General features: G+C 33.3%; 1 protein-coding gene across 1 annotated transcript; it reads right to left on the minus strand.

Moving 5' to 3' along the window:
• Nucleotides 1-387: 387 nt before the first annotated feature.
• LOC133197630 (matrix metalloproteinase-24-like) lies at nucleotides 388-8,464 on the minus strand. Its single transcript, XM_061333747.1, has 11 exons — nucleotides 8,348-8,464; nucleotides 8,176-8,261; nucleotides 6,286-6,458; nucleotides 5,403-5,484; nucleotides 5,122-5,258; nucleotides 2,268-2,525; nucleotides 1,902-2,093; nucleotides 1,608-1,781; nucleotides 1,347-1,480; nucleotides 587-735; nucleotides 388-508 (listed from the first exon to the last, which is right to left on the minus strand). Exons 1-11 carry the CDS (start codon nucleotides 8,453-8,455, stop codon nucleotides 409-411), a joined length of 1,593 nt encoding a protein of 530 aa, XP_061189731.1. The 5' UTR covers nucleotides 8,456-8,464; the 3' UTR covers nucleotides 388-408.
• Nucleotides 8,465-11,740: the final 3,276 nt, after the last annotated feature.

Here is an 11,740-nt window from a genome sequence, read left to right on the forward strand (position 1 = left end):
CTATTCTCATTTCTATATATAGAATATCTAATAATTATTGAAAACCTTGAGACTCTAAAACAGTTGAATGATATCAGCTAATGCAGGACAATATTTCATAAAATGAAACTGAGTTATTTCAAGTGTATACAATTTCTGAAATGCTGTTCCTAGATTATATAGAAAAATGGAATCGAAAATATTTCCGCGTCTTCCTTTCATGAAGGGGATTAAAAGATACTTCTCAACATACGTTATAGTCTTACATGTATATAGCGACATCAAAAAACATATAGAAGTATGAACATTATATCTTATACACACAGTGTACAAAAATAAAGATAATCCGTAATCGTGTTGATAATCTGTCAGTAGCAAACAAGTATTTCATAGTCCATCGAATGCTAATTTGTTTCAATCACGGCAGATTTATTTTGGTGTAGTCCGTCCGCATCCAAGCCAAGGGGCAGCTTTCTTTTTCGGGTAACCTGTGTATTTTCTCCGATAACGGTCGTCAAATTTGAAGTAACTACAAATTAGTTATCATCGTAAAAAAAACAGAAAAATTAATCGTCGATATAAAAATGCAAACGAAAAAGAAACTTACTTTCTTCCTTTGAAAAAGTATGTATATCTGTTCCATCTGATAGCAGCCTCTACATTGACTGGTATCCCGCCCCAGAACGATGAGATAGGTCTGGGGTAACCAGGAGGGGGAGTGGTGTATCTTTCATCCCAAATACTGTATTTATCTCCCTAAAAATACAAATAAGAGTATATTAATGTCTTGTAACGGCAATAGATAATTAAGGGAAGGGGATTGGGCGTTCCGCAAGGACCCTGAGTTCGTAAAACCCCGAGTTCCCAAGAATTCCGAGTGGGCTAATCACGTGATATACCCAGAGTATATATATGGCCTCCAAAACTCTGGCAGTTACTGATAAAGGTTCAAGAGTTACAGTCGTAGACAGAGACAACACAGGTACATGTAGGAGCAGAATAAGACGGCAAGCAAGAAGATATCGGTAAGTCTATTTGTAAGTCAACATTGCTTAGGGATTTGCGGAACAGTACATGTATTTTACCTGTGCAAAAGTCTACTTGAGCGTTGCATGCAGTCTTTGTTTAAATAGAAGTAACCGGTCGCTTCCCGTAGAATGACGTGCACCGGCGCTTTGGTTGCTTCTGAGGGCACTTCGGGAAGTCACTAGACGCCCCAACTGATTACGAGGCAGTTGGTTACATTATTTGGTTTATTTGCGTGCTAGGGAAGCACCCAAGATATGTATATATTGTAAATGTAAATAAGTTCGTATCAAACATAAGAGGGCCCTAGACCCAAGGAAAAATATATTACATTCAGTTACCTTAAAAACATAGATTCTTCCATCATACCACAACAATGCAGCTTGTAGGTTCCGATAAAAATTAGTTTTGCCGCGTATTCTCCTCGGAAAGCCTTGGTCTAGTTGATATCTTGTGTATCTGAATAACTTATTTCCTGAAATATATTTTTAATTTTTAAAAATACTAATTAAGCGATATTTATCTTAAAGAATCTAAAACAAACAACAATGAAATACATGAAGTGCATGTAACACATTCATAATATTTAAGAAATAGTTTACCTTTAAACATATAAACACGACCGTAACGATCTTTTACAGCAGCCCCAGCGTTCTTTGGGGCCCTCTTGTAGACTTTTCTTGTTTTCTTTGGGAACCCCCTCTGGATTCCTATCCCATTTGAGTTAAATTTATATATTTGATCTTTTCGTGTTGCGTACAAGGAACCGTCATGAGCTACAAATAAAATAGTTTTAGGATAAAAGCGCTACTTAAATATTTTTAAGTAATCCACTCGAAATAAAAAATCATGGTATCAACTTCAAGATGATTATATAAAATCAAAGAATTAGTAACCATTAAAGATGGTATCGAACTTCACACTACATATGTCCTGTGGGGTAGTAGGGCGAGTTGGTCTACGAGTTGTCGGCCTTGTATATGGTCGCCTCGTGGTGTAGGGCCTTCCAGTGGGATAAGTCCGTCGTGTTGTGTAATAGGGTCGTCGGGTAGTGTAATAAGGACGTCTAGTTGTTCTTGAGGGTCTACCTAAAATTACATACTATAATACACGTCATGGTTCTTCTATACATGTAGACCTTTATCTCTGATCAATTCAACAGAAATCCGATTCATTTGAATAATTTTAGCGAGTACAGCTTGAATTAATTCCCAACAAATGACCTGGGAACATGTAAATGTTAAATCAACAGAGTACGTTACCATAGAGACTTTGGATCCCTTGTATATCATCATTATGCAGCTTATAATTTTTGTCATAACCCTGATAATAGGGCGCCATCAAAGCTTCCGGTACACTAGTATGACTGAGACCAAGCGCGTGGCCAAACTCATGGGCAGCCACAATCTCCAGATTTGTCCCCTCAGGGGTATTCATCGTCCACTGCTCGTCATCATCGAAGTGGGTGTCACCCGATATTCCAGATGTTCCAGGAAAGAAGGCGTGAGCAAGAGTGCCACCTGGAATTGGAAAACACCATCTGCGATATAGTATAGTATAATTAATATAGTATAGTATAAAATAGTATAGTATAGTATATTTAATAAAAAGTGTGCTACCTTGAATAAAGTAATGGTATAACAAAAAGTAACATCATGAATATATTAAAAACCTGAGGAAAGTTACCTGGATATTAGCAAGAATACACCGTGCACGTCAAATATGATATCGGAGAGAGATCACTGAACTATTGTTAAAACGTTAAGAATAATACGTTTTGGAGTATATTAAAGGTGTTGCAAAACGCGTCACCTGGGAAATAATGAAAATATAAGCAACAGTGGCACCTGGCCTATTAAGATATTGTAGAGCTGTTCGCAAAATTATTATTGAATATACAAAATCTCTATAAAAAAAATCGACATTGAAATAAAGTAAGACTGTTTTAATTGAATGTGATAAATCTGTACGAATTGTGTAATAAAATTTGGAAGAATTTTTTTCTTAAAGATATTCTTTGAAAGAAAATTTCCATAAAGTGTATATGGCTTTTGATTGAAACAATTAAATTATCATTTATGGTTGTAAAATTATATATTTCTTCCAAAATCATTATCTGCTGAAAAATGTCAAACTTGACAGAGAATTACAAGAATAATGTGTCTATAAGATTGTGGAGCTTCTGTAAAATTTGCTGTAAGTAAAAATATAATTGCAATTTGTTAAAACATTTCGGTCCTAAATAAATGAAAATTTAGTAGTACACGTATTTGCGAAGTGTATATTGACTCGTGTTCAAATTTATTTTCCAAGGGGAATTTCGTAATCCGAAAATAAAAGATCGCATTTAGGAATTCTTTTTTTACAAACTTTTTTGCAGTTTGATATAGGTACTACATACAGAGTAATCGATACGCATTTTGATGATATCAGTTAAAAACTGCTTAAAATTCGACAATACATACAAAGGTTATAGTTTGACTAAGTTGTCATAGTTTAACCAAATTTCGCAATTATGTCCAGTATATAATAAATGCCTTAAATAGTTAAACTTTAGTGTCGACTAGACACAACATAAAGTCCTTCAAACATGGTGCGCAAAAAAGGAAACAATTCCAAATGAAAATTAATTTTCTCTTTCCATCCACAAAACACTAATTAAATGATTTCTAACTAATTTCTTTCAAGAAAAAAAAAACGAGAACAATTCAAACGTGGACTGAAAAGAATGTTAATTCTGTCTACGATACGATAAATTAACCTTCTCGAACTTGTTGAGTCCTTAAACAATTTCAATTTGTAAAACAAAGTAACTTGAAGAAAAGGGTAATCATGGCTAAGGATGAATGAAATCGAGAAGATCTAAAACAAAACAAAATAAAAAAAAATTAAAATACATGAATGAAAACTATTTGCTAGATAGAACTTGAGAGTGCAACCATAATACAGAGAAAAAAGATGAGCCATTCTACAGAAATAAGAAATTTCACAGAGAAACAATTCCCCAATTCCCACAAAGGAAACAATTGCTACGGAACAGGGATAGTGATAAACCAGAGGTACTCCAAGAGGTAAGATATTAAACGCCATTATATTATAGATTGTATACATTTTATAAAAGAAATATGAAAATAACGAACAGTTATCAAGCTCAAGGCCATTGGAATAACAGAGCAAACACGGACATCTAAAAACTAAAGGAAGTTTTTATTACATACAGTATACGGCAACAAGCTAGAGGTATAACGCTTGAAACATTAAAATCATAGAGAATATCTCTCAATAACTCGTTCTTCCTGATATATGTTTGTATCACCTACAAATATTACCAATTGTCATGTCTCCCTCTTTGAACCTTTTGTACAAATAATTTGGTTTTTATATGACTAAATAATTTAAATGAAGGTCTACAGAGTCATTGACATCTTACTGGACTTTGAATAGTGATCAAAGAATATCGAAATATTATCTTAGTCTGCATTTTCTCTACACAGAATTCTAGATGGCAATCAAAAAATTTAGTGTATTTAAAAAATATCGTGCTGCTAGAATTAAATCTTTTTAATTCGAATTGTCTTTGTGTGCTTTAAAAATCACTTAGAGTTGCCAGCGGTCTCGCATATGCTAATCTATTTCTTAAAATTCAAAGTAAAAAAAAACAACAAGATGTCAGCTTTACAATTAAAATTCCAGATAGGCAGATACCATACGTATAATATTATTTTCGCAAAGTTTGCTTAACCAAACAGTACTGATCTTTGAGCTATAGCATCACATGTTCTTTCTACTCTTTAGTGAGTACAAATTATTCTAGAGAGATTTGACATTTCAGTAACAAAGAGGGTTTGATCTATGTTAAACATCGGTCTTGATTTACCACTAGGTATTCATTGTCTTGGAACAGCTGTCTTGTTGTTAGTGTTATATATCAATGAGATATAAAATATTTACAATATCCTCATGTTGATTTCAACTCAGATGATAAAAACAACATATGTCATATGAGTACAAATAAAATATACACTCGAAATATAAAAATTCTTGAACAATAAATAATGATTGAATTGAACTATTGACTTGTATATGGGTCTTAGATAATGAGTGAATGGTATTTACTTCTGCCGTCGAATGGGCTACCGTCTCTATGGTCGTACCGCTTAAAGTCTATGAGGATATCTGCGTCCCCTCTCACCTCTCGGAAAGACAGAGGACTAACCGCACTCCATTTGTTGAAGGCGTTGATGAACGCTCGTCTGAAAGTTTTTTTTAGGTGTTAGATTATTCAAATCACAAAGTTTGTAAGTAGGATTTGAATTAGCCACACGCCTGGAATCTTTGCAAGATATGAATCGGCTAGGATTACATAATGATCTTCTACATTTAACAGAAAAGCAAACCTTTGTAAGGAGCTCGACAGTGGGTTCGTCCGAGTATATCCAACAATTTTCCATGTAACCTCATTTTTGGGCCATTTTAGTCCTGCAGGAAGTAAGAGTGCCCATATAGATAAAACTATACTTGTCGTTGATACATTTTAAAATTCAGATGTCGATAAAGAATAAATACAAGTACGTTACAGTTTAAGGATTGTGAAAAACAGTTTCTAGAATTTTATTTTCTTTTATTTATTTATTTATTTTTCAATTCAACGTTGCAAGTGATATATAAGAAAAGTAAATCATTTTACTATTTTACTTTCGGAATGTACCCACGATTTATTATAATTTTTAACAAAGTTGTAGATAGCTTTGTAATGTACGTGCATTGTCTAGTGGAATTACATGTAAAACCGAAGGACACATTTTATATTGGTTGTAAAGAAGAACTAATGATAAATCGTTTCATTAACAATAAGCAATTCATAATCCAAAAAAAAAAAAAAAAACTCGCCACATAATGATAAAACGTATAGATCACTGGGTTTTCTAATAGGCTGACATGATGCATATTAATGAAGACAATTTATAAGTAGTGCATGCCATTTTGACACTAATGCAGCCTTTTAAGATTTAGAAGTTTTTACACATTCAATAATAATGATAACTTCATTTATTTACTGGGTAGATATAAATTACTCGAAAAGAAAAATCCCAATAGAGATTGTATAACTATGAAGCTCTCGTTTTTATTCAGGAACGATCTTTATAGCTTGAATAAGCCGAAAGGAATGCTTTCAATATATTGGCTGACTTTGGTGAAACATAATAATTTAAAAAATATATCTAAAAAAAAATGTAGTTACTATACATTATTTGACCTAAAATCACGTGGTAGATTTACCTAATGTTTTGAATTCTTCTGGCTTCAGTTGAATGTTTGACCTCTTTTTGTTTCTCTTGACATCTTTCTCGCGCAGGACGTCTTTGTTTCCGCAGCGGGGGGCTTGCATTTTCTTTATTGTTTTTCTATCCAGAATTCCGGTCTCTGGTAGACCAACCATTTGTTGAAAATTCCTGTTGATTGCAAAAGATTGAACTTTAAGGCAAAAGAAATTAAAATTAGTCTAAATTTTCAACCTCTGATATAATGAAAATAGATTAATCTGCCAGCGTTCGTAACATCCCTAAGAAAATTAATGAAATTTCTGATCATGAGAAATCTGATTCATTCGACTTTTTACACCTTACTGGATGAATTGATGAATGATATGTGGAAATCTAAAACCGAAAATGAATCATGACAATTGTCAAAAACCCGAGTTGGATCCATGACATTTACGTAACTAACCACATCATTAACCGCATTCAAAGTCCATTAATATACAAACCAGATTTAAAGTACACCAGTTCATCTCTCAAACATAAAATAAACTACTTTTTTCTAAAAACCTTGACCGCTCAACCTTTGAAAAGTACAGGCATCGAGTGTTCTTCTGTGAGTACTGGGGTGAAGAATTCATTGGACTGAGACATTAAGTACATTTGTAACTAGCCTGTAGCAAGGGTTTCAAAAGTGGGGGGTAGGGGAAACTTCACAAAAAATCTGACTAACAAAATAAATAAATAAATAAATTAAACTGAGGAAAAAGTGAGGGGGGGCTTGGGGGCAACTTCCCAAAATAATCTGACATGAATAAATAAAAACAAAACAAAATACAAAAGCAAAAAAACTGAATTACTTGTCCAAATCCTGTAATTTTCCAGTGCTCGACCTTACAGCAACAAAAAGTAGGGGAGACGAGCATCTAAAGGAAAATTTACTATAGCAAGATACTTTACTCAGAGAATGTGGGAGGGCTGGGCCCTCTGGCCCTCCGCGCCATACGGGCCTGAGTAACCACTTCGAAATTCGATGCTTCACTGGTTTTCAAAAACAATATATACATGCGATGAAAAGTGCCAAAATATATATACATGTACATTTTAATTACATATGTATCAATTAATTCTAAGTCGTAATTTCTGTATTACAGTTTTGAAATATATATTTTTTTCCAAATTTCTTTTAAAGCAGATTCATGATCATGAATGAAGTGTTTTACAATATAAACAGTTCTGCGCCTGTCTGCAACACTCGTATTTCTGTAAGTATGACATAAAAAAATTACATAAACTAAAGAAAACTTTATTAGGGTTTGAGTCAGGAGACATTTATTTACATTAAAATGATAATAAAAAAATATTTTTTTTAATACTCAAATGGTTTGAAAATATTATTGAACCAAAAACAAAACAAACACAAAAAACAAAAACACCATTTCTGAGTTGGTACTCGGGATTTCTATTTTTTCTTAATATGAACCAATATGCATTTTGTAGCCATATAAATTTGTCATTTATACAACAACATGCATGCAATTCTTTTATGCCTTTAACTCCAGGGTGCAAAACACAGTCTCAAGATAACTGTCTTAAACATCAGTAAAGAATTTGTCAATCAGAACATGCATTTACTAAAACACAGTTTCCGAGCATCTGCATACTGAAAGGAAATTTTTCAAACATAGCAAATGATTGAAATAAATAGAAATGGATAAGATTAATGATAACACAGACACGCAGATGTAATCTTAGACCATTACAAGTAATGTTCTACTGATTACAAGACTGCAACATTAAATGGTGCTTTGAATACCGAAACTTTCCATACATTTTATAAGCAAAATAGCTGTGGAATGTAAATATTAAATTTTGAACTTTAAAAAAACTACAATTCGCAATACAAGTATACCTGATTGCTTTTTCACGGTCTGCGGGGCTGTGCTGTTGGCTTGTTCCGGTTTTCTCTTCCAGGTATCCAAACTTCTCAAAGAATGCCTACAGAGCAGACGAAGATAATTCAAAATTTGATTAGTTATCGTTGAATAAAATAAAATATGTACAAAAATGGTTTTACAACTCACATCTGGGCTAAATCCTTGTCTTTTTGAACGATGCTTAATGTTCAATTCGTCTTCTGCCAAAATGGCATTCAACTCAAAAAGTAGACAAAGACAAAAGAAAATATACATTTTCTTTAATCAACATCTACTTTCACACAAACAGTGTTCATTTACTGATAATATCCCTAAAATTCCGAATACTGGGTCAAGGGTTCCGGAAGCGCTTTGTGCGTGTCTTATTAAGACGAATTTCCGAGACCCCTCTTCTTGGCTCTATTTGTCTTTCTTGAGTGACACAAAACTTTTAACATACACTTTGAAGGGTGTTTTCGTCGGAAATTTGCATTCCAAACTGATGTGTACACAGTGGATTTTAAAATCCGGATGCACTAACATGAATATTGTCTTTATTGAAATATAATCTCAACTGAAAGTACAGATGTTTGATACACACACCTTTTTGTTTCAAATCAGCTTGCTTGCCACTGAAAAAAAAAAAAATCAACCAACAAGGTTTAAGAAGCTGCTCATATTTATTGTATTTTTTATAAGCTAAAATTCTGGGGATTCAATGTGCCATTAGCTGTTGTAAAGAAAGTGACAAGAACTGAATTTACCAAACCTGAGGGGTTTATTATGATTCCCTTACGAAAACATTTTCCTAAAATCTTACGACGATACCAGGCTTGAAGACCAGAGACTAAAAATGGACCTAAGTTTTAAGTTCAAATTAATGTAACTTCTAAAATAATTTTGAAAATAGAAAAAAATTCCAGTAAGTATTTGCATTGTAATATTATATAGATCTACTGCTTTTTAGATACATTTGTTGAATAAATATCAATATATTCAAAATCTAAATCTTGACTTAAGTCTCTTCTCACCTGTTGATGGTCTTGGGCCAGAATTTTTGAAATGTGAATAATATTCTTTATATGCGCATCTCAGTATCTATTTTTTTTTTAAATAGAGTACATTGCACACCAGTTTCTTTTAAAGTCCAGTCGATTAAAGTCAATAAAGATTATTTACATGAACTTGTTAACTTCACATTTAAGTTTACAAATTTACAAGAAAAATATTTTTTAATATCAGTTATTACCTGTCATTTTATTAATGTTTATTTTAAATAGCGTTTAAAGTTGTGCTTTACGTCTAACTTTATTTATAAATAGTATAGTGTTACAACAACACATGTACATAAATATCGGGCCCGTAGAACGTGGAATGGGGTGGGGTGGGCTTCCCCCACTTTTTCTGTGCACAGTCTTTTGCTGTAGTTTTAATATGTGAATTTTCCTTTAGCTGCTGCCCCTTTGTTTCTGTAAGGTCAAGCACTGGCAAATTCCAACATTTGGAAAAATAATGTACCAAAAAGTTACAGAAAGGTCCAACATCAACACCCCCACGAAATAGGATTTTCGGGTTTGAACAGTTTATTTATTGTCTTTTTGTCCCCCGCTTACACTGAAAGTGGGGGATATTATTTTGGGTCTGTCCGTCCGTCCGTCCGTCCGTCTGTATTTCTGTCTGTCTGTAACACTTTCGTTTCCGCGCGATATCTCGAGAACCCTTTGAGCTTTCGCAATGAAATTTTGCATGGCAACTCCCTATGGTCTAAAGAAGAACCCTATTGATTTTGAGGTCAAAAGGTCAAAGGTCATGGTCATAAATTCATAGATTCTGTCTGTTTTAACACTTTGTTTCCGTGCGATATCTCGAGAATCCTTTGAGCTTTTGCAATGAAATTTTACGTAACAACCCCCTGTGGCCTAAGAAAGAACCCTATTGATTTTGAGGTCAAAAGGTCAAAGTTCAAGGTCGTAAATTCATACATTCCGTCTTTGTGTAACACTTTCGTTTCCGGGCGATATCTCAAGAAGCTTTTGCAATGAAATTTTATACCATAACTCCCTAGGGCCTGTCTCGCCCCTCTCAGAGTGTCTCGCCCCATTTGTTTTTCTTTTTGTTTATTATTTATTATATTCAAAGTCGCCTGGCACTTTTTTTAGCACAGTGGCATGCAGAGAGTTATTACATATAACACAGGTTGTCGGCGGACTTTATATTCTTATTACATTTATTAGAACTGTTTAGTAAAGGCTAAATTAGACACCATGTATTGTGTAAAATTTTAACAATATCGAACTTGAATATAAACATTATATGTGACCTAATGTTTGCATTTAATTTACGATTTAATCAAGTGCCTCCGTGGTCTAGGGGTATGTATCTCGCTTGGCATGTGAGAGGTCCCGGGTTCATATCTCGGACGATCTTTTTTTTTTTTGATATTTTTTTCGGGGGATTTACTAAATGATAGTATTCAGCATGTGAAATGAAAAAGTTATGACGTCTTGCTTGTACAAACTCATAAAATCATTATTACAGTCTGATAAATATTCCATATTGTTTTCCTTCCTGTATTGATTTGTCCACAAATAGTCTCGCAGATGGCTCGGACAATTTTAATGAAAGTTCAAAGATTAAGGTAAAGATCTATAGTTTCGCGACACCTGCAGATTTGTGAGATTCTAAATATATTATATTTATTATTAATAATTGGATCGTTCTTCAAAATAAATTGCAGACTGACAATTGCAGTTAGATCGTTCTTCAAAATAAATTGTGGACTGACAATTGCAGTTAAGAAAGAATGTTTTGAAACTGAGGGATCATATGAATAAATTAAGTAATTTTTTTAAAATAATTTCAATTTCATTATTTATTTAAGTTTTGAGGGCTGAGGAATTATATTTCTATTTTATTGTCACACTTTGTGATAAATGTTGTTCTATCGCAGTAATTATCCTTGAAAATTTTATTCTTTGCAGGCAAATGCATGAATACTTGCATGCAAATAAACAGCTGACCACTTTTAGATTTATTTGTATCTTATAAGGATTCTATAGCTGACGACACATGCGTTCCTTGGAACACTGTAGTTTCACAATGACACAAAAACTCGGGTATTTCAGAATGCTTACAAGTCTCCCAGTGGCAGAATGACTATGCAATAAAGAAACACGTTTTTGTGTTTAAGCAATAAATGAAGCTACTGGGCTTAGGTTTTTTTCTCGTAACATATGGATTGTCTCTAAACTGTTTGTGTTAAGAAGTAATGCAAACCTTGGTAATTATTATCGCAATAAATCTAAAAGCAATACGGCAAAATATAAATTACTCAGTTTGAGAAGCTAACACTGTATCTGCTATCACTTACGCAAATTCTTCTCTTGGCCAGCTTGTACTAATTATAACTCACATGTATAATTTTGTAAAATTGAGACAAAAATATTGCATTCAAACTAAGGTATACATGTATTCCGCTTATCAAGTACACTTGCTTACCCCTATACTTAAATTCAAAACATGAACCTTCATTTTTGTTAAGCAAATTATAATACCTGAGAA

Source organism: Saccostrea echinata, unplaced genomic scaffold, assembly GCF_033153115.1.
Source record: "Saccostrea echinata isolate AGI-Se365-2 ecotype Australia unplaced genomic scaffold, CSIRO_AGI_Sech_v1 ptg000030l, whole genome shotgun sequence".
Lineage (NCBI taxonomy): Eukaryota > Metazoa > Mollusca > Bivalvia > Ostreida > Ostreidae > Saccostrea > Saccostrea echinata.